The 24107-nt window shown below is 41.3% G+C and overlaps 1 protein-coding gene across 5 annotated transcripts in view; it reads left to right on the top strand.

Moving 5' to 3' along the window:
• Positions 1-24107, top strand: part of rnf123 (ring finger protein 123) — a 279783-nt gene that overhangs the window by 218332 nt on the left and 37344 nt on the right. For all 5 annotated transcript variants that reach the window (XM_074649864.1, XM_074649888.1, XM_074649882.1 and 2 more), the window contains 2 exons: positions 1962-2185; positions 16517-16611. In XM_074649864.1, the coding sequence (XP_074505965.1) occupies positions 1962-2185; positions 16517-16611 (319 nt within the window). The remainder of the gene's footprint in view (positions 1-1961; positions 2186-16516; positions 16612-24107) is intronic.

Raw genomic sequence — 24107 nt, 5'->3', positions numbered from 1 at the left:
CTGCTCCAGCCTAAAGACAGTAAAGTCAGTCTGGATCGCCTGCAATCCCGCTGGTCTCAGAGGGTTAATTTAAAATCGAAACCTGTGACGTAACTACAACTGTCAGATTAACGTCTGGGAGCAAAACGTGAAATTTTGGGGAGTAAAAGTATAAAGTAAAAAGCATAAAGGACGGGGGTCAGATGTCTTCACACAACACCCACCTACCAAGACACCACTACAGCACCTCTTGCATCACAGCAGGTTGGCACTAAGAAGAGTCCAGAAATAGTAAGAGAGAAAAAGAGGGAGGGAGAACAGAGAACAGTATCAGTGATAAGAAGAAACAAAAGGGAGGGAGAGAGAGAGAGAGAGAGAGAGAGGGTGAGTGAGTGGGAGTCGGGTCTTGTGGAAAGCCCCGCTATAAAAGATTGATGCAGAGAAGTTGGATTGAGTTGCGCCGCAGGGGATAGGAGAGAGAGAGCATGAGGAGAGGAGAGAGAGAGTGCATGGGGAGAGGAGAGAGAGAGGGGAGGTGGACAGGAGAGAGGGGAGGTGGAGAGAGGAAATCTGGGGGGGAGGAGAGGGGGAGGTTGGAGAGGAGAGAGGGTAGGTGGGGGAGGAGAGAGGGAAGGTGGGAAGGAGGGAGAGAGCATGGGGAGAGAAGAGAGTGGAGGTGGAGAGGGAAGATAGAGGGAAGGTGGAGGGAGGACAGAGGACAGGTGGGGGGAGGAGAGGTGGAGAGGGGAGAGAAGGGAGAGGGGAGGTGGAGAGGACGAGAGAGGGGAAGTGGAGAGAGGAGAGAGGAGGTGGGGGGGTGAGAGGGAAGATGGAGAGGGGCAGGGGAGGTGAGAGGTGGAGAGATGAAGACAGATGGATGACAGATGCATCATGTTGGAAGCTGTGAGAGATGGAGAGTTAGTGTGACTGTGTGAAAATAGAAAAGACCATTTCTTCTGGTTCTAAGAGAGATAGCTCCGAAGTGATGTGAGCTGTTGTTGCTCAGCGTGGTCTGTGTGGTGTTTCTACTGGTTGTGGTTGCTCAGCGTGGTCTGGGTGGTGTTTCTGCTGGTTGTGGTTGCTCAGCGTGGTCTGGGTGGTGTTTCTGCTGGTTGTGGTTGCTCAGTGTGGTCTGGGTGGTGTTTCTGCTGGTTATTGTTGCTCAGCGTGGTCTGGGTGGTGTTTCTGATGGTTGTGGTTGCTCAGCGTGGTCTGGGTGGTGTTTCTGCTGGTTGTGGTTGCTCAGCGTGGTCTGGGTGGTGTTTCTGCTGGTTGTGGTTGCTCAGCGTGATCTGGGTGGTGTTTCTGCTGGTTGTGGTTGCTCAGTGTGGTCTGGGTGGTGTTTCTGCTGGTTGTGGTTGCTCAGCGTGGTCTGGGTGGTGTTTCTGATGGTTGTGGTTGCTCAGCGTGGTCTGGGTGGTGTTTCTGATGGTTGTGGTTGCTCAGCGTGGTCTGGGTGGTGTTTCTGATGGTTGTGGTTGCTCAGCGTGTCTGGGTGGTGTTTCTGATGGTTGTGGTTGCTCAGCGTGGTCTGGGTGGTGTTTCTGCTGGTTGTGGTTGCTCAGCGTGGTCTGGGTGGTGTTTCTGATGGTTGTGGTTGCTCAGTGTGGTCTGGGTGGTGTTTCTGCTGGTTGTGGTTGCTCAGCGTGGTCTGGGTGGTGTTTCTGATGGTTGTGGTTGCTCAGTGTGGTCTGGGTGGTGTTTCTGCTGGTTGTGGTTGCTCAGCGTGGTCTGGGTGGTGTTTCTGATGGTTGTGGTTGCTCAGTGTGGTCTGGGTGGTGTTTCTGCTGGTTGTGGTTGCTCAGTGTGGTCTGGGGTCAATGTGTGACAATTGATAGTCCTGCTATGATTCATCCGTGTGTTCCTATTGTTGAGCTCTTATTGTTGTTACTGAACTCTTCTTCTGGTATTTTTGTCAGTTACCAAACATGTAACATGAGCGTTACCTCCTCTTTCTTCTTCTTCTTCTTCTTCTTCTTCAGGGTATCTCGGGCTGCCTCCGTCCTGCTCTCTGACCCCTGTTTCCAGCTCCACTCCATCCAGCATCTGTTAGGAGAGGGAGGAGACTCCTCCGTCTCCTCGGCGGCCGTCGCCATCCCCGCCCGTCCGGTAGTCGGGTCCTTGGGGTCGACCGTGGCCCCTGCAATCCCTTCGGCCTCTGGAACCGCGGGCTCTACAGAACGCAAGCACTTCTCCCTGCACGCATGTGAGTGAACTCATCAAAGTATTTTAAACGCCTTCAGTGCACGGTCTGAAATGAACTGTTTCTACTGCCGGCCACTGTGGCATAAATAATCGCCCCTTTCGTATCAGATTTGAGGACGCTGATTGGCTAAATTTAATGTCATGCGTTCATAGCTTGAATCAGCTATTGGATAAGCTGCTACATAGACCCGTCTGCTGGGGGGCGATTTCTCCGTCGCCCCAGAGCTGAACTTCAGACATACAGACAGACAGAGGGGAGGCAGACAGGTAGAGGGGAGTCAGACAGGCAGAGGGGAGTCAGACAGGCAGAGGGGAGTCAGACAGACAGAGGGGAGTCAGACGGGCAGAGGGGAGTCAGACAGACAGAGGGGAGTCAGACAGGCAGAGGGGAGTCAGACGGACAGAGGGGAGGCAGACGGGCAGAGGAGAGTCAGACAGGCAGAGGAGAGTCAGACAGGCAGAGAGGAGTCAGACAGACAGAGGGGAGTCAGACAGACAGAGGGGAGTCAGACAGGCAGAGAGGAGTCAGACAGACAGAGGGGAGTCAGACAGGCAGAGGGGGAGTCAGACAGGCAGAGGAGAGTCAGACAGGCAGAGGAGAGTCAGACAGGCAGAGGGGGAGTCAGACAGGCAGAGGGGAGTCAGACAGGCAGAGGGGAGTCAGGGGACGTGCAGTAAAAGCATATATTTTGCACAGATGATTTTCTATCATATTTTACACATATTACTGGCTGCATTCCATATTTAAAACACAAATAATTTATCATTATTATTTTTAGTAGTAGTATTAGTAGCCGCCCCTGTTTAATACCAAACTCCGGGACAATCACAGAAGTTAAAAGTCGATTCAGTATCTCCTTTAAAAGTGGATCAGTCAGAAGTTTGGCTGAGTCGCTGCCTTGGAAACAGGCCCGATATGTTCTTAATGGGATTTAGACTCTGCTTTAATTTTGTTTGGAGCTGCAGTCTCATTCATCTTGGCCACAGAGCTCTCCTTGTACATGTGAAATGGACATAACACAGTGAGCAAGGAACCTTTTTATGCTGCAGTCAAGGTTTTCTTCGTTGCTTGTTGTGACTCCATGTTTGTAACCTTCAAGCTGACTGTGTGTGGTTGTTTTTTCAATCAGTCGATGGTTGGAAGTTGACATGTCTCTAGACCTTCCAATTGCCATTCTGTTGCTACGGCAACAGCTTTGGTTCAAGTTTACTTCCTGTCAGCTGCTGTATTAAATACCATTGTAACAGGAAATGCAAAGGGGCCCATTTACAGTGTTTGTTGTCAAGTTTGAAAAGTTCTATAAACATGTCACGAAAGCAGCGAATCACAGATACAACACCTGTGACCCGCCTGCCGAGGCGATATTCACCTGAACGTTCACCAGTCATTTTGCCATCGGAAGCGATTGTTATTTCGCCCCTTCGTTGGCATTGAGTGGAAGTGAACAGGAGGCAAAGGTTAATCTTGCCCATGTGTGACCGTGCCTTTACACTCGGGCTCTCAATTGATTAAAATATTTAATTGTGATTAATTTGCATTATTGTCCATAGTTAATCGTGATTAATCACAAATATTATCGCGCATTTTTTATATTTATATGTTTCAACTAAGCGGAGCTCAGACAGCCAGATTAAAGGCAGGGTCGGTCATCTGGAGAATCTAATAAGAGTACACTTGATTTTAAAAAATATCTGACTGAATAACCCAGCCCAGTGTTGCCAACTCTTTTCCAATGAAAGGCTTCTCCAAAAGTAGTTCAATCTGGCAAGAAAGTCTCCAAGTCTGCAACACCGATAGTCCGTCGGTTCACGCTTCCCTCCAGAGCCACTCCCCCAAAATGATCATTATGAACGTCAACAACCAACGTGGCTGTTGTTCAGCCCAGTCGCACAGCAGTTCGTGACATAGTCACAAAATGTAATGTATTGTTTTGTGTACATAGACACGTTTTTTTTCGTGATGGTCAGCACGAAATCAGTTCGTATGTAATCCACGTAATTGTGAACCGGGAAGTATAGAGAGTGGCGAACATCGCGTAGGGAGGATGTTGGAGTGGATGGGGGGGTCAAAAACACAGGACTTTCACAAGGAGACCGGTGTTCGTGTCCTGTGTGAAACCAGAACATACTTAAGTTACATTACTTCCAGAGTTATTTTAACCCAAACTGCGATCTTTTCATAAACCTAACTAACTAGTTTTCGTCACGTAACTTCCGTACTTAAGTTACACCACTTCTGGTGTTATTTTAACCCAAACCACCATCTTTTCCTAAGCGTAACTAAGTAGTTTTGTTGCATAAGCCTAACCAAGTCGATCTATTCCTAAACCTAACGGAGTAGTTTTATTTTGAAAAAACTGGAGCGGAAATTGACACGTACGTCTCGTGTTGCTGGACATTCGTAGAAAAACGCACAAAAAATACGTCGTTGAAAGTCGTGCTGAGCGTCACAAAATTAAAAAGGAAATTTGTGTCTATGTACACCAATCAAATAGATTACATTTTGTGATTATTTGACAAACTGCAGTGACACTGTGTACTTACAGTTAGCTAGCAGCTAGCAGCTTGTGGCAGACTGGTGACGCCCAATGAGTGTCTGCCTGCCTGGAGCAACACTTCCAACCATACCTGATCACTTTCAGCTCAGACTGAACAGACAGACTCTTACGACAGGTCTGAAGCACTCGTTCACATCAGTATAAATTCTCTTAAATCACTCTGACGTGACACTAAAGAAGAAATCTGTTTCGACAGATCTGACCAAGATATGATTGGTTTTATATAGATATATTTATAGAGATATAATTTGAGTTTGGTGAGAGGAGTTGTAGACAGACTGACAGATGGAGGGAAACACAGACACATGCATCAACTGACTGTTGTTTTATGTACAAATATGCAGACGTGCAGAAGACAGATGAGATACAATGATTTTGTCACTCTGCAGACACATAACTGGATTTTCTTTCTGCTGTTTTATCACCGTTGAATAATCAGAAATGATGACGAGCGGCGTGATTTCTGAAGCGACTCGCAGCATCAGAATATTGATGTTGTCTGTCAGTGTCTGCTGGTGTTGATAACACACAGAACACAGCCAAATAGCAAAAGGCCCCGGTGCCCTGGAGTTGAGCCGTCGCCATGGGGGATGTCCCGGTCACCACGGCATCCTCCCTCGTTGCCGTGGGAACGCAAGCCGTTTCCGTGACCACCTTGGGTTGCATCCTCTGGAGGATTTGCTCTGTCTGTGGAGGTCATTCTGGACACCCGCCCGCCGTGTAGCATTTATGAACACTACATAAACATGCAATACATGCTTTATGACACTATAATGTTTATCAATGTAAAGTATTTTGCGGTGAAAAAGTACCTTTACTGCTGATTTTTAGATATAATTTGAAGATTAATTAAGTTTTATAACATTTATATCCAGCAACAAAAAGGTGAAAAAAACAATACAAACAAATGAGTAGGCAGGAAACCTAACAGTTATTAATAAAAGAAAGGTAATTATTGGTTTCAATAATGCAGTGGGCATTGGCGCATGCAAATAATTACATATGTGCTGTATCAAACCATCAGAATCTTGATAAGGTTGGGTTTCTCACTCCGGACATATACCCACTAACGCTGTCACATTGTTCTTTAATCATTTCATTCTTCCAGTTCAATCTTCCCATCAGCATCTTTCCACATCTAACTATTTCCATCATTTGTTCCTTCCATATTTCCAGTACAGGTGTATGAGGCTCTTTCCAACATCTTAGAATCAGCTGAGCACAGGTTATAAAGCCCGCTCTTAATACTCTAAATGCAAATGTAATTAAATTTGGATACATTTTGAACAGATATAAAATGTGCAATTAATTTGCAATTAATCACTTTTAAATATTTGAATCGATTGACAGCCCATGGTTGAACCAGGAACGAAAAACAATTCAGGACTGAAGTGAAATAGAATCAGACAATTACAACTGTACAAATTAAAATGGAAATAAAACAAATAAAACGCAATAACATTTAAAAGATAAGATATGTTGGAAATAAAATGATGAGCTCGAATTAATAAAAAATATGTTGTTGTTTTTTTCTACCTGCTGCACGTGAACGTCCTCCAGGTTAACTATCAGTGTTATCAGTGAGCGATGCTTAGGTGAAACCGGTCCATACTGTTCCAAGTATGTGTTCAATAAAATAAATTAACTTAATATTAGGGCTGTTAATCGATTAAAATATTTAATCGCAAATTAATCACACATTTTCATCTGTTCAAAATGAACCTTAAAGGGAGATTTGTCAACATGGGAGTGGACAAATATGCCGCTTTATGCAAATGTATGTATATGTTTATTATTGTAAATCAATTAACAACACAAAACAATGACAGATATTGTCCAGAACCACTGCATGTGATTATCATAAAGTGGGCATGTCTGTAAAGAGGAGACTCGTGGGTACCCATGGAACCCATTTCCATTCACATATCTGGAGGTCAGAGGTCAAGAGACCCCTTTGGAAATGGACATGAGAGTTTTTCCTCGACAACATTTAACTCAAGTTTGGAGCGTTATTTAACCTCCTTCGCGACAAGCTAGTATGACATGGTCGGTACCGATGGATTCATCAGGTTTTCCAGTTTCATGTGAGCATAGTATATGAGTATCTTTAAAACCTACAACCTACAACCTAAAAACCTAAAACCTAAAAATCATTGCAAATGTTGCGTTAATGTGTTAAAGAAATGAGTGTGAATTAGTTTTTTTTAATATAATATTTCAGCTTGTGACATTAGTCCTTGTTGTTTCTGACTATGGCGGTTCCTTTGTTAGGAGAGGCCGTTTCTAGGCGGTGCATTCAAGAACAGTTCCCATTATGTATTCTCTTTCCTGATCGGTGTTTCTGCCTCACCTGCGTGTATAACATTTGCCATTACTGCTAGAGTGATGACACTGATGAGGGCTTCTAGCTGAAGAACATTCTTTTTTTTGCCCACGATAAACTAAAAAAAAACAACCTTTCCATCTGAGCGTGCCGGTGCTTTGTTTCTTCTGTCCTTGCCACTATACCGTGCAACCGATACTGTTCAAGCTTTGGAGCCATGCTTGCTGATGCCTTCCGTTAACGTTTTGTTCCCGCTCACAGACATTGACCAAACATCTTTCAGATTAAAATCTGCGTCAGGTCGAAGCATGATGTGTGTGACATACGTCTGTCTGTTGGTTCTGTGACGAAAGCCTGATTCTGCTCTGTGACATAATGTAAGAATAATGAGGCGACACAGGAAGGAGTCCTTCCATTATTTTCTTATTTTCAAGGACTTGTTGGTTTGTGTGTGTGCATGTGTGTGTGTACTGTCCTTTGTTTTAATGTGTGTGTCTGTGTGTGTGTGTGTGTGTGTGTGTGTGTGTGTGTGTGTGTGTGTGTGTGTGTGTGTGTGTGTGTTAGTGGAATCACTCAAATCCCTGCAGCCCTGAATGTATAATGGATGAGATTCTGTGGTGTAGCAGAAGCACAGCATTTCCTTTAGAAGCTGAAGAGACAGAGAGGCAAAGATCGAAAAAAAGAGAATGATACTCTCTCTCTCTCATTAAAAGCCAGCAGTTTTTATTTTCCTACAGAGAATTCAGATGGTTTATTTACCCGAATAAAAGCTACAAATCAAGAAACTGGAATTCATCGTAGAGGATGTGGTTCATTTATTGGCTGTCAGCTCTCGTCTTCAGGGATGAAGAGTAAAGCTGATTTGTCATTTTTGTTCTGTGTGGCTGTTTTTTGGAGTACATTTACTCCAGTACTGTTCTTAAGTACCATTTTGAGGTACTTGTATCTCACTTGAGTATTTCCATTTGATGCATCTTTGTACTCCACTAACTTTCTGAGGAAACTATTGTACCTTTCACTCCACTATATTTCTTTGATATAGGTATAGTGAATCGTTTTTGGATTAAAATTGTACATAAAGACACATATACGTTTTTAGAATCTAGTAGTTCTGCACTTTGCTACCATGCCAAAGTTTAAAGAAAGTAAATTAATCTAAAAAAAGATAAAGATTTATAAGAGACCTACCAATGGCTAATAACAGTGTATATCCTCATCCTCCTCACAATGAGCCAGAGGTGTAAATGAGTAGGAGTTGGTGTTAATGAATGGACGTCTGTAGCGTGGGAAAACAGATGACCTTTATACAGAAACAGTCACTGTGTCTGCACACACATGTTCTCTAACAATACACGTGTAAAAAGAAAACATGTGGTGAATGTGAGAAGATGGTAATGTATTTACTGCCAAAAGAGACTATTTTTGTGTGTCAGACAGCGAGCCATGCTGTGCTCTCTGATGCTGGACTGTAATAAGAATCTGTTGGGCCGATTGGCCAGATGTTTTTGGGCAGATGTTTTTGTGGGTTGGTAGGTACAGTACAATACCATTACGGCTCCAGTGTATTTATAAAGTCTGACCAGCAGCCCTCAGCGACTGACCTGTATGCTGCCTGTACAGTTAGTACTTAAATGATATTAAATCGTAATAAAATACGATAGGATATATTTACAAAAAGGTATTTAAAGTGCAGTACAACACCCTACCAGGATGGAGATCCCCAAGGATACCATCCGCCGACTCATCAGGAGTACGCCACGACGCTGTCGGGAGTGCATACAGGCACGCGGGGGGGCCGTACACACTACTGGGTCACATTAGGAGATGCCGTGATGCAATTCCAGCAAGTTGGATCAGAATGTGATTTACATTTTTTACTTAGATTTTGGGTGTGATTTTGAATCCAGCCCTCAATGGGTTGACGATTTTGGTTTCATTGACCGTTGTTACGTAATTTTGTTCTCAACAAATTATACAACGTACATCAGTAAAGATTTCACACTTGAATAATTTGTTCATCAAGATTTGATGTGTGATTTAAGTGTTCCCTTAATTTTGTTGAGCAGAACACATATACATATACATATACTGTATATATATATATATATATATATACACATATACATATACATACATATATATATATATATATATATATATGTATGTATATATAAATTGCAACAAATCTTTGCAATTTTTATAGGCTCTTGCAATTCTATTGCAAAAAAACGACTAAAAACATCGCAACATGCATTGCAATTTTTTAGAAAAGCTGCTGCAAAATCAGGCATTTTAGGCCAACAATCCCCCAAAAAAGCCTGCAAAATCCTGTATAGACTGATATATAACTATTATAGATAATAGTGATGGATTGACCAACCCATTCTCACTCCCAACCCGTCAAATACTGGTAAGTACCCCTCGGCATCGGAAACCGACGCACGGAGGCACCCCTTATCGACAGTACGTGATGAACCGGGCTTTCAACTAACTCCAATGTAAACCCACCCGCAGCGTCGGGAGCAAGTGACATAGTATTAATAGCTTGAGAGTCTGCTCAGGGAGGGAAGGGTAGTGGACGGGTCAAACAAACACAAGACTTTCAACCAGGAGACCGGTGCTCACGTCCCGTGTGAAACCAAAAGTAACGTTGACTTATTTTGTCACGTCAGTCCTTAGTCAGTCCGTTTTTATCGTGAGTCTCGTGAGTCGCTGGTCAGCGAAGTTAACGTCAACCACGACCGTTTCCTGACCCTACCTAAGTGGTTGTGTTGCCTAACTTCCTGTGAAAACGGAAGTTTATTTTGAAAGGACACTGCATGTAACAAGCGTATATTGACACGCTGTCCCTGGTCCGTCCAAAATTAACTCAAGAGGGTTACCCCGTGCGTTGGTCTCTGATGCTGAGGGGCACTGACCAAGCAGCGGTGTTTGACGAGTTGGGGGTGAGAACGTGTTGGATCGAAGTCTATAACAACATTATCATCATTCAGTTCAAATCTTTGAGGCAGCGGTAGAACATTACAATATCAATACTGAGGTGTTACTTCTGTATCTACTGTACAACATATCTTTTAGCAACATATATCATAAACAGGTCTTTTATGTGGTGGTTCTGTTTTAGATCAATTGATATTTAGACTACAGTGTACACAATTAAATACCATGTTGACTCAAAGAGTTGTGACGACTGCAAGTATCGCAAACCTGAGCTAATAGAGAGTTAATATCCTTTCTGTGCTGCCCTCAATGATCTTCATATTCCCTCCATCAGTTTATATATTTTTGCAGAAGTTTTTGGAGGTTTATTGAAGCTCAGAAACAACTCTCAGAGTTCTCTGAGTATTCAGAGAGACTGCAGTGAAGTGAAATTATCCTCAATAAATTCCCTTCTTGAGATTGAAAACATGAAATAGTTGATACTGCAGACAGAGCGCAGGGCACATTAACACACTGCTGAGCGGGTGTCGGTCTGATAAAACGAAGGCTTTGTTGAGTGTTGTTACCTGCCTGCTGGCTTTGAGCCCTCCACAGGGAAATATGTATGTAGAGCTCTGATCCATCACTGCAAACGGCTGCCCTCTGAGCTCCTCACACTTCTATTCAGAAAGTAGGTTTCTTTTACTACGTTTGATAAAATCCTGTCTTTTGACTCACAGCAGCGCTTTTAGTTTGTTTTCTGCGTCCGCCGTCCATCGTTGAGGTTGGGCATGTAAATTTTATCAAAATAGAAATATGGTCAGATCTTTCAAATTTTCTTTCAAAGTGAAGTGTTGGTATCTACGGAGAAGAGCTCGTCTTCCTCTCCGGCACGCCTTGCGCGAATGAACACAAACAATACCGGCGGTCCAACTCGCTCGGTAATCTTTAAAGCAGTTACAGTATATGTACACCTGCTTGCATTTTGTTAAGCCACCATTTGTTTAAAGTGTATTTTATTCTCCAGATTGACTTTGTCCTCACTTCTCAGTAATGTTCTCTGATTCTGCTTTTGCTTAATAGCTCTCAGTCATTGGCAAATACCAAGAAGAAGATTTCTGTAAATTCAGAAAGGCTTTTCCTGGCTTTAAGAGAAGAGAGACTCTCTCTGTCCATTCTTCTTTTCAGTCTTTTATTATGTGTTTCTTGCTACGAATGCTTTCAGTTTACAGTGTAGCGGTACTTATTTCCCTCCGTTTAGTCTGGTTTTATCCACGTACGCGTCTCCCTCTGTCTGTTTTTGTCTCCCCCACAGTAATCCTCCGAATATCATGTGTAGCGATTGTAACCTCTCACTGCAGATCAACATGGCAGCTGTCCAACAAGCCAATATTACAGCCCAGCCCGGGGTGCTACCACTCCCACACTGAAAGAAGATCTGTCTGATTGCAGGAGGGATGGGGGGCTTATAAGGGGAGAAAATGGAAAGGCAAATCGAAAGCCATCAAGTGAGAGGGTGAATGTGGAGAGAAAGAGAGGAGGAAGACTGTAACAGAAGAACAAAAGCTCTGACAGCGTGTTTCTATTCACCTCCTAGTGAATTATCACTGATGAACACATGAAAAGAGAGTGATGGTAAATATCATTCATCATGACCAAATGTTGCTATCTGATCTGAGAGCATTAAGAAAAAAGTCACAAGAGGACTGAATTAAGAATAAAAGAAAAAAGACGACTAAAAGTAAAGAAACCCCATCACACTATATTTGTTTACGTGTAGTCAAACTCTTTCCATCAAAAGTACGCTGAATGATCTACTGGCAACTCCTGTTTGCAGTGTAGCCATTAAGGATAATAATTAAGTTGTTTTTCTATCCGATTACTGACCCTCGTTAACCGATTATTAACCGTTAACCGATTAGTGCGTCGCATGCAGCGGTGCGCCAGACTTGAATGTAATAATTTGCTTTTGAAATGCGCAGTTCCTTAACTAACCGATTTCCCAGCCCTCTAAATAGTTTTTAGGAAGGTCTTTAGGGCGTAACTTCATGCATTTGAAGCATTTAATCCATCCCATAAGTAAAAACAGGATTCTACAATCAGGAACATGGAAGACTACTGCCCAACGACAAAGAGTGGAAAACACATCAGACGATGATTAGAGAAGGGATGGGATGCCCCAGGATTCATTGCAGGAGCGTTGCATCATGTGTGAGATAATTGGTGGGGATAAACAGGCCTATAGTTAGTTGAGAGGATGAGCAGCTGTGTGCTTCACTGGACGGCTGACATCATGCACACAGTCTGTGTCACATGGTGCTCACCGCCTCTCTTTATCAAACCGTCTTCATCACACTTGTGCAGCTTTAGAGACTGACTCTCTGATGTATAAAACTTCAATATACAGTAGTGTGCAAAAATGTGACCAGTATGATGAAAGTACATTGACTCAAGTACTGTACTTGTATACAATTTTTCAATATACAATTTCCATATAATTTGTTTTTCATACAATATAATATAGTATATAAGGTAGTTAGAATTAGCTTCACTTTGACCATGTACTTGTACTCGCTCTGAAAAAAAGTGGTATCGGTGCATCCCTAATATTAAAACATCTATATTAGGTCTGTCAAAGTTAACGCCATAATAACGCTTTAACGCAAATTTGTTTTAACGCCACTAATTTCTTTAACGATCTTTCGGAGGTTGTAGCGGCTCAGTTTTAAAGCTAGAGTGAAGACCATCATGTAAGTTTCGCTGGCTTTTTTCTCTTAAACATCTTTAATTATAAGTACAGCTAATTCTTTTTTCAATTTCATGCATTAAAACGTTGGCATGTGGCAAAGTGCAGAACTATTTGATTCTAAAAGTGTTCTTAAATGAGGCCCAATGTGTTGTATTTTATAAACATTTTGTGTCTCTTTATGTACAACCATTAACTACACCTATATGAAAGAAATGTACTGGAGTAAAAGGTACAATATTTTCTAGGGCTGTCAAAGTTAACACGATAGCGGCTCCGTTTTAAAGATAGAGTGAAGATACTGGTATCATATGAAACTAGTAAACCTGATGAATCCATCGGTACCAACTATGTCATACTAGCTTGAAATGAAGGAGGTTAAATAACGCTCCAAACTTGCGCTAAATGTTGGCGAGGAAAAACTGTCACGTCCATTGTCAAAGGGGTCCCTTGACCTCTGAACTCCAGATATGTGAATGTTATTGGGTTCTCTGGGTACCCACGAGTCTCCCCTTTACAGACATACCCACTTTATGATAATCACATGCAGTTTGGGGCAAGTCATAGTCAAGTCAGCACACTGACACACTGACAGCTGTTGTTGCCTGTTGGGCTGCAGTTTGCCATGTTATGATCTGAGCATATTGTTTTATACTAAATGCAGTACCTGTGAGGGTTTCTGGACAATATCTGTCATTGTTTTGTGTTGTTAATTGATTTACAATAATAAATATATACATATATTTGCATAAAGCAAGAATATTTGCCCACTCCCATGTTGATAAGAGTATTAAATACTTGAAAAATGACTTGACAATCTTTTTTTAATTTGCAATCAATTGCGACTAACTATGGACAATCATGCGATTAATCACGATTAAATATTCAATCGATTGACAGCCCTAGTTTAAAGGAATGACATATGTCATGAAAACAGTGTAACGAATAAGAAGAAACAATAAGGTTGGTTAATTTCTCCCAAAACCATATTCACCATCTAAGTTTAGCCTTTTAGCATGCTAACATTAGCTAATTATCAGTAAACACAGCTGAGGCTGATCAGAATGTCATTAGTTCTGCAGGTATTTGGTCAGAAACCAAAGTGTTGGACACATTAAAATGTTGAGCTGATGATGGCGCTGGAGGAAAAGACAGTTGTTCCAGCTCCCTGCCTTCAATCAGAGAGGTTGAGTGGGTCCTTGTGACTACATCACTGAGCTCAGTGGGAAACAGGCCATGACCCCTCCACGTCCTCTGTTCCTGCTTCGCCCATTGAGGGCTCAAAGTGGGCTCTTTATCCTGGTCATTCCACTTCCTGTCCTCATACCAGCTTGAGGTTAGCATATCTATTGAAATGTGGTGGGACAAAGACTAAGTGGTTGTTCTGTGCTCTCCAGTTTGATTGCAGCTGTAGGAAATGCTCTCATACTACAGTGATGCTGTTCTGAACACAATCAGATATTTTACTGAAATAAATAACGATATTTGGATTATTTGCGTTGTTTTGTGTAATTGGAGAGCAGGGACATACTTTTTTTTCACCTCCTGTCTTTGTGGTTTATATTTGGTGCTTCAGATGAAACAGGATCTTGGAGTGTTTCCCAGATGTCATCATTTGCAGACTCTGTGTCTTACACTGATCCTGTATCAGCCCTCAGATTATTTTACCAAGGAACGATCGCAGCAGCACACACATCAGTTCAGATCAGTTTGTCCGATACGGATCACACCTGCCTGTTTTATTGGTTTAGTCATGTTTATTGGAGTTTTATTTGGAAAGTAAAAATGGACTTAATATGCATATCAGCTCACACAGTATGGAGTGTCTTTTAGGATTATTTGTAATGACATCTTTATTACAGAATACCATTTTCCCCCCAAAAAGACATTTTAGAAATTCATACAGACATATTTGTTAACTCACAGTGCAGAGACTGTGGCTAATAAACCAACCAGGTAATTAAAAAAGACCCATAATGAGAATAGAAATAATACAATAAACAACAACAATAACGCAGACTGGCCAATCACAGCGTAGCAGCGGTCAGCTCTGATCAGCGTCCGACAGCGATAGAGTGCTCCAGGGATGATGTATTTTTATAGGCCAACCAGGAAGTTAGCATCGCCCTGGTTCCTTCCACTAACAACCAATGGGATTGTTCCATTAGGTTTTGGATTATTACAGAAAATCAGCTCTGTGGCAAACACACGTTTATGATATTTACAAGTGTTGTTCAGCAAGATAATCTTCACGAATGAACACCACTTTATGATTTTTGAAGTGTGAATGCAGTCGCCAGAAGTAAAAGCTAACGTTAGGCTATAAAGGAACTACTTCACGGTCGCATGAGCACGAGTATAAACACAACGAGGCTGTAAATGAGGATGAGTCAGCGTGATGACGTTTAGTAGTCTCATTTAGCCACTTGTTAGAAACCGCCTTTTTTAAGACACGTAAAGGCTTCAAAATTCCCGAGTGGGATATTTATTGATGTATTTTATGTCGTAGAACAAAATGTTAAAATCTCTTAAGTTTGTGTTAACCACAGACCTTAAATCGGGCATCTAACTAAAGACCCATTCAAATAACCCATTGACTTCCAGACGAGGGAACCGGAAGTGCTAAAATGCTAACTCATTTCCGGGTTTTAGAACTCCTTCCTGTAGCCCTCCATACAGCTGTGCTCCATACACTCTCATGCAATCATTTCAGATACTCTTCATTTTCAGGCTGGTTTAGTGGATTCCGAGCTAGTCAAATCAATTTTATTTGTATAGCCCAAAATCACAAATCACAAATTAGCCTCAGGGGGCTTTACAATCTGTACAGGATACGACACCCTCTGTCCTTTACAGTACGACCCTCTCATCGGATAAGGAAAAACTTAACCAAAAAAAAAACTTTTAACAGGAAGAAAAGAAAAAGTGGAAGAAACCTCAGGAAGAGCAACAGAGGAGGGATCCCCCTTCCAGAATGGACAGACGTGCAATAGATATCGTGTGTACAGAGTAACAACATAATGAAAATGCAACATAGACAATCCATATGACAAAGAATAACACATATAATGTGAATATATGTGAGAAGGTGGATCCAGGAGGATGTCAAGCAGCTTCCAGACGTCGCCAAACAGATAGAGCGAGAGCAACACTACCTCCACTCCAGGCCAGATAGGTAGAGCCAGAGCAACACAACCTCCTCTCCACGCCAGATAGATAGAGCCCGAGCAACACAACCTCCTGTCGACGCCAAACAGATAGAGCCAGAGCAACACAACCTCCTCTAGACGCCAAACAGATAGAGCCAAAGCAACACAACCTCCTCTCCACGCCAAAACAGGTAGAGCCAGAGCAACACGACCTCCTCCCCATGCCAGATAGATAGAGCTAGAGCAACACGACCTCCTCTCTACGCCAGATAGATAGAGCCAAAGCAACACGACCTCCTCTCCATGCCAGATAGCCAGAGCCCCAGCAACACAACCTCCTCTCCACGCCAGATAGATAGAGCCAGAGCAACACAACCTCCTCTCCACCATGGAACCTTGAGAGAGGACCAGATTTAACGTAGAGAACATGTAGTGATTGTGTTGGAGCTGCTTTTAGCAGATGAGTGTTTGTAACGTGGGGAAGTGACCCTGATTGGCTCCACCCATCCAGTCCTCAAAAACAGGTCCAATACCTGCTAAGAAATAATCACATGAAAACTACTGACAGAGCATGTTGACTTGGAGATGCACTGCTTTATATTAACAGGCATGTGTCTGTGTGTTTCCCCACCAACAGACACCGACTACATCAGCGAGGAGGAGAAACAGAAGGTGGAGCTGATGTTGACGTTTCTCACCGAAGAATCCAAACAGGCTGCGGCCAGCACAGCTGTGAGTACAAACACCAGCACACCCTCCATCACTGAGTCCCGCTCCACTGTTGTCCTGTGTTGTGACTCTCATGCAGCAGCGGTGCCTCATTACTCTGTTTGTTGTATCCTGAAATGTGTTTACTGCAGCAGCAGACGCAGGCTGTGTTTTGATGTCCTGGCAGAAATATAATAGCTGGTGTTTCAGGTTCTGTTATTGAGGTTGAGATTGCCAGTTAGTCAGTTTGGAGGCAAAAGTAAATAAAAATCCCCAGCACATCATCTTATCACGAAGGAGCTTCAGGGCTGAGTACTGAGGTGACTCAGAGAAACTGATATTGTGGAGAGCAATAACTAGAGACATGGGGGGAGTTAACCCTTGTGTTGTGTTCGTTCCGTGTTTGAACTGTTCACCAAGCAAACATAAAACATCATCATCAGATGATGTGTGACATCTTTTAACCAACTTCCTCATTAGTCATGATGACTAACAAGCTCTGCACTTATTTTGGAGTTTCTGGTGTCTGAAATAACACCGCTGATTTTTCAGTAAAAGAAGAAGAACGTTCTAGTGCTGGGACGATTCACCTCCCGATTCAGTACTGTCACGATACATTTGATTTAAAACTAGACCGTGGGAAACTTTTACTTTGGAAAATATCTAAATGAATACAGTGAAATATTTCATGATGATTGTGATTTTCAGCATGTCAGAGATCCTGAAGTCAAATATTTCATCATTGTCAGGACTTATTTATTACTTTTTTTTCCAGTAACCCAAAAATTAAAGACATTTCCCTCACAAATTAGTGGTATTATATACTATATTAAGTATTTGTTAGTGATTACACAATGATTTGTAAACCTTTAATAAATCGTTTGTAAAACATCTATAAACATTACATAGATAGATGGACCAGAAACCATTTATTAACCATTGACAAAGTATTAACTATCTAAATAATGTTTATAGATGCTTTACAAAGTATTTATTAACCATTTCACAAGGTATTATAATCATCAGTTGCAACTTTATAATAACCATCCAAATGATGTTTATGTACAGTTTACAAACCAGTTATTAACCATTAACAAAGTGTTACAAATATCTATCTATATAATGTTTATATATGTTTTACAAACCATTTCTTCAAAGTTTACACATAATATATTTATCATTAACAAATACTTGTTTTTTTTATATACATATATATATATATATATGTATAACATTTTATAATGTGTTCAACAATAAATTGTTCAAATAAAATCAATTAAATAACATAAATTATAGCATTAATAATACTTAGTAAATATTGTTATCATTTTGTTTTTGTTAACAGTAAAATAACTTAACTAAGTTGAATTAACTATCAATTTACCAATCATAAATTATGGTTATTATAAAGTGTTGCATGAGTTTGTACAAACTGATCCTGTTGCCCTTGAGGGTGAAACTGGTCAAGAGAAAAGCATTTCCTCCTCCGCAGTGGAAACGTGATCCTTTCCTCTGCCCTTTAGACTCCACCACAGAGAGACTGACCGGAGAAAGGATTTATTATTGATAAGTGAAGGAGGAGGAAAAAAAGAGAAGGAGCGAGGGAGGAGATAGAGGGGGGAAAGAAAGTTGCACAAACCTCTTTTTTTGCTACGTCATGCTTCCGGTAGATCAAACATCTTTAACAGTATTGTTAGAGTTCCTGTGGTAGACAGCAGCTTGTGTTCAGGTTGAGGAGAAGCTGTCGATGTGGAGAAGGGATGAGAGAGAGCAGAGGAAACAGTCAGATAGTCAGTGAGGCCAGAGCCTGAGGTAGATTTCCACAAAGCCACTAATGGTTCTCTGCTCTCTGCTCTCACTTGGCTCGAAGTAGGAAATCACTTTCTCTCTAATGTCGGGTTTCTGCACATGATTGGAAAGTATTCTCAAGTCCACTCACTCTGACTAACAAATGGTATCTACTGTAGCCGTGAGGCAGCAGTCATTTCTCCCTGCAGACAGGCTGGGGAGGTTAAACTAAACATGTTCTTCACTCTATCTTCTCTGGGTTTAATAAACAGTAAAGATAGAAGTCTGATTACATTCTGGAAGATGACTGTGCTCTTAAATTCAATTCAATTCAATTCAATTTATTTTTATATAGCGTCAAATCATAACAGAAGTTATCTCGAGACGCTTTTTATATAGAGCAGGTCTTAGACCGTACACCATAGTTTAGAGACCCAACGAGAGAGAGAGAGAGAGAGAGAGAGAGAGAGGAGATGCACAGCAACCACAATAATAGCACAGCAGCTGTAAGAACTAATACAAGTAGGACTAATAACAAAAATCAATAGCAGTGGATGTAAAATAGTGATAATACAACTATCGGAATTAATAGCTGTAATAATAATAGAAATATAACTAATACTAATAATAATAAAAAGGCTGATAATAATGATGGAAGCAGTGGGTGTCAAGCAGGCAGCAGACGCGGCAGCAGGTATAACACCGATCCATGGATACCTGCGAGACGAGAAAGTACAAAGACTACGGGGAAGAAATCGAGTTAACATATATGAATGGGACATGAATATATACAGAAGGAGAAAGGAGAGAGGAGCTCAGTGTGTCATAGGAAGTCCCCGGCAGTCTAGGCCTATAGCAGCAGAACTAGGGGCTGGTCCAAGGCAGCCTGAGCCAGACTTGGGCCAGCCCTAACTATAAGCATTATCAAAGACGGAAGTCTTAAGCCTACTAACTTAAAGAGTGTAACATACAGTCAATAAATATCGCTCACCTTTGCCACAGAAAATTAAACAATTGTTGTGTGTGTTTCTATGTAGCGGTTTATAGAACAGTGGAATAAAGAACTCTTTCACACAACGCTGTGAAGAATAGACAAAGTTCAAACCAGAGATAGCTGCACACTGACCTGCAGTGTTTTTCCAATCAGGCATCACTTTGATGAAGTGATACACATAAAGTTACGCCTAGGGCTGTCCCAGCGAAGGCATGTCTCCCGCTGTCACAATGATCGGCTCAACAGCGCGATATGTGATATTATTTCTTTTTTTTTTTTTTTTTGCAAATTACTTCATTCATCCTGATTTTTGTGCTTTATAAATAAGCTTTATTGTTAGGCTATTATTATGGTGCCTTCAAATGGGGAGGTGTTTACTGTGTTCAGAAGATGAGTCCATATGAACAAGCCCCCCCCCCCGCTTGTATTCCCAAGCTTTCAAGCTGAAAGTTTCTGAAAGCTCTGAGTTCACGAGTTGTGCCGTGTTTGTTGCCGTTGTCAGAAATGGTGGAGGCCATGGAAGTTCATTTTTCGGTGCATGAGTTTTATTTAATATATTGTAAATTAAGTCGTATATTGTTTTTTTTCGTAATTGCATGATATGTCTGAGGAAAATGTTGATGTACCCAACGGCCTCATTTTTCTCCTGTGTCATTATGCCTTTCCATTTACTGCATTATGTTACCCGCTTGCTAGCTTGTTAAATTGTTATCCTCTGTGGCTTTTAGACGCCGACAGCATCGTTAATGTTGCCGTTGCTTAGCAGCGGTGTTCTAACAACTTAACCACTTGAACACCAAGCATATCATGTACATGACTTCACATGTTGTAAACACAAGCTCACGAGTTTCCTTTGAAGGCACCATGAGGTATATTGTTGCTTTTTAAATGACAAAGATGACAGTTTTAAAACAATTTAAATACTTGTTTATCGTTAAACGCAGAACACAGAAGGGCAACAAAGCGCAGCATTTTTTTCAACTGAGACTCTTTGGTTGCGTCTGGTTGCTACGATACAGAATATCTGCAGAAGTAAAAATGTCTCACGGGAAGGCGTATAAATACCACGACATTACACGGACATTCCCCCTGTCATGATTACGCATTTTAGCCTTTTCGCGTGTCATTTGTACGCCTCGCAAACATACGAAGTTTAGGCAAGAAAACCACTAACTTGGGTTCAGGTAAGAAAACCACTTAGTTAGGGTAAGGGAAAACGTTAGGCTTGAAATAAGTAAACTAAGTCAAATACGCAAACAACTACGGAAAACACGTCCAAACGTCAACAAAAGACATGTGGCAAACGTCACTAGCGTAACTTACGAAACAAAAACACTGGTCAACACCGGTCTCCTGGTTAAAGTCCTGTGTTTGTTGGACCCCCCCACCATCAGTGGTCTTTCTTGCTTGTTAAACTACGTCACTAACTCTTACCGTAGCATTTATTTGCGGATGCGTTTATATTGTAGTCAGTACAGGATACATGGCATACAAAAGACACACGGAAATTAAGAAAGGCGTACTTATTGCACGCTAAATGCCTTCCATGTTATTGTGGCGATTATACAAATTTTCGTGTGAACGGGCTGATGAGGAAGGAAATGCACTCAGCATTATTGTTAGAGCTCAAGCTTACACACCATTAGATAACATAACTTTTGTTTGTTTACAAGAAATGTCCACAGGGAGTGTCAGTGTTCATTTTTATATCTGGAAGTCAGAGAACATCTTGTGTAAAAGACAGAGGGACGGGACCGGGGCTGGTCCCGGTACAGTTTGTGATTCCCGATGCCGCCTTCAGCTGCCGGTTTGTTGTTGAATTTAATCATTAGACTGTTTGAAAAGCTGCCGGGTGTCTGAACGCTCTTTTCTCTGAATGTTTCCATAGACAACACTCCACAGGTTCAGAAATTCATCAACACACCAAGGACGACGCTCTCTCGTCTGCTTATGTTTGCCAAGACAACAGCTCGGGATGTCAGGGCAACCAGATCCACGGCGGTAGAGCTCTAATGATTTTCCTCTAAATGGAAGCGAGGCAGGAGAAAGAGAGAATGAACAGAGAAACAGGAGGAGACACGAGTGTGTGCATGTGTGTGGTTTGTGTTGTAGAGCAGCAGCGAGCTGGTGTCTGATGACCTTTCTGTTAAATCTGCTGAGCTTTACAGCTGAGAGCTGCTCTGGTTCGGGCTGCGTGTTCAATGAATGTATAATATATAGGGCTGTCCTGATTCATCGCAAATTTATCGCACATTTTTTATCTGTTCTAAATGTACCTTAAAGGGAGATTTGTAAAATATGTAATACTCTTATCAACATGGGAGTGGACAAACATATGTATATATTTATTATTGTAAATCAGTTAACAACACAAAACAATGACAGATATTGTCCAGAAACCCTCACAGGTACTGCAGTTAGCATAAAAAAATATTCTCAAATCATAACATATTGCAAACTGCAGCCCAACAGGCAACAACAGCTGTGGGCATGTCTGCAAATTGCATGGTAAGTAGGTAATGATTTGCAAGTAACCTATTTGAAATTATTTTGCAATTACTGCCAAATTACCCCAATATTTACCTCAAAATGTATCGAAAATGACTTTATTATAAACATTATTTTAATAATTATATTCCGCTATTTCCCTATAGCTGGTAATTTATTTAAAGGTCCCATATCATCCAAATTTTCAGGTTCATACGTATATTTTGTGTTTCTACTAGAACATGTTTACATGCTGTAATGTTAAAAAAAGTTTTATTTTCCTCGTACTGTCTGCCTGAATATACCTGTATTTACCCTCTGTCTGAAACGCTCCGTTTTAGTGCATTTCAACGGAATTGCATTGCTAGGCAACAGTTTTGGTCCATGTTTACTTCCTGTCAGCTGATGTTATTTACAAACACTGTAACAGGAAATAAACTGGGACACATTTAGAATGTTTATGTTTAAAACCGTGTAATGGTCTAAATATTGTAGATTCGTGACATCACAAATGGACTGAAATCCTAACGGCTTGTTTCAAACGCACAATTTCTGAATACTGGCTGTGTGTGTTTCTCCGTATATTGAGCGTTTTGATAGTTTAACAGTATTTATATAGCACTTCAACCTACTTTATAATATAAAAGACATGAAAATCTCACTTTTTACAATATGGGACCTTTAATACATTTCCAGGAAAAGAGTACAAAGTTAATTGATAGGCTTTATCACCATGTCTGCTGGTAAATAGATAATTATTAGCAAATACCTTCTTTGAAATGTCTTAAAAAACTCCCTGAATCATGACATCAGCTACCAGGTTACATTTGTGTAGACAATAAGTCACAACGGTGAGATTTGTACCTGATTAGTGTGTTCTATTAGCCGCTTCTCAAGCCTAAGGGCCCTATTTTAACCATTATATGCTATTTTAGCATAAGATTATTAAATAATCTTTATAATAACGTAATTTTCGATCAATTTTGAGTTAAATATTGGGGTAAATTGGCAATAATTCCAAAGAAATTTCACATATGCTACTTGCTAATTATCACGTAATTACCATGACATTTGCGGACCTGTAAAATGACGTGTTACCCTTCCCTCTACTTGGAGAAGACTCCTCAGAATCTGTGGCTAGCGAGACGAGGAACTAATCTGGTGTCTAATCTAATCTCATCCATTTCTCTGCAGAAATATGCTAAAAGGTCACAACCTATAAAGGGCGAGCAGCTAACAGACGGCTGTACGGCGTCGAAGAGAAATCTGGGATTATGTTTATTGTTGGAGATAGATGAAGCCACCCGTGTTATATTCCATGTCTGAAAACAGTTTATATGCCAGTCCGTGTGTTGGCCTGCAGCGTGACCTCTCGACCACAGACTGCAGTCCATTAGTGAAGCGTCAGCTCTTATCTTCACCTCTTGTTCAGAGCAGCTTTCAGCTCCCAATCACAACATGACGCACGGAAACAGGTTTTGAACTGTGAGGTCAGCGAAAGAACGCCTTCTGCTGCTGCGTCTGTTAACTGCCTCCATTTAGTCTCTCAATGTCTCACTGTGGACTCTGTCAGACACGTTCTTCACTCTCTAACATGTCGAGTCATTCTGGCAACTTCATAGGCAACGTATAGGACCTAATAAATCCTTCTGCACATCTCAAGTCAACACAGCACACGCAAGACTCAGAATTTCTGACACAAATACAATTTTTATTTAACACGTCTTGGGACACAGTGTAAGGCATTGGACAAGTAAGCTGATTCAGCATTTATTATCCACAAGGAAAGTAAATGTGTTTAATAAAACACTTGAGAAAGGAAATGCTGTTATCGAGACTGTTTTCAGTTAAAGAAGAAGGATTTGTCTCGCAGCCTGTTATGTCGGTTGAGCGTAATTTTAAAGATGTGTTTCATTGAATATTTTTTTCTCTTGTTGTACACGGTATAAACATAAGAAATCATCCTAGAAAATCTCTTGTCACCAGTATCAGATTAACACTTCAGTCACCCTAAATGTTCAACTTTCATTCAGGATAATGAACCCTCCCTGATTCGACTGTCGTCAGGCCATTAAGTAGGCGTTATCATTCACTATAAATACCATAGATGTGGGTCAATAGGGACCTACTACGATGTAAAAGTACATGAGACGTTACATTTTCAACACAAACAAAAAGGCTTCTTTAGCTTTAGGCAAACAAACTACAACTTCTTTAGGTTTATGCAACAAAACAACTACTTCTTTATGTT

The sequence above is a fragment of the Sebastes fasciatus genome, chromosome 1 (assembly GCF_043250625.1).
Source record: "Sebastes fasciatus isolate fSebFas1 chromosome 1, fSebFas1.pri, whole genome shotgun sequence".
NCBI classification, from domain to species: Eukaryota; Metazoa; Chordata; class Actinopteri; order Perciformes; family Sebastidae; genus Sebastes; species Sebastes fasciatus.
Note: the sequence above shows the minus strand (reverse complement) of the source record. Positions and strands in the feature narration are given on the sequence as shown.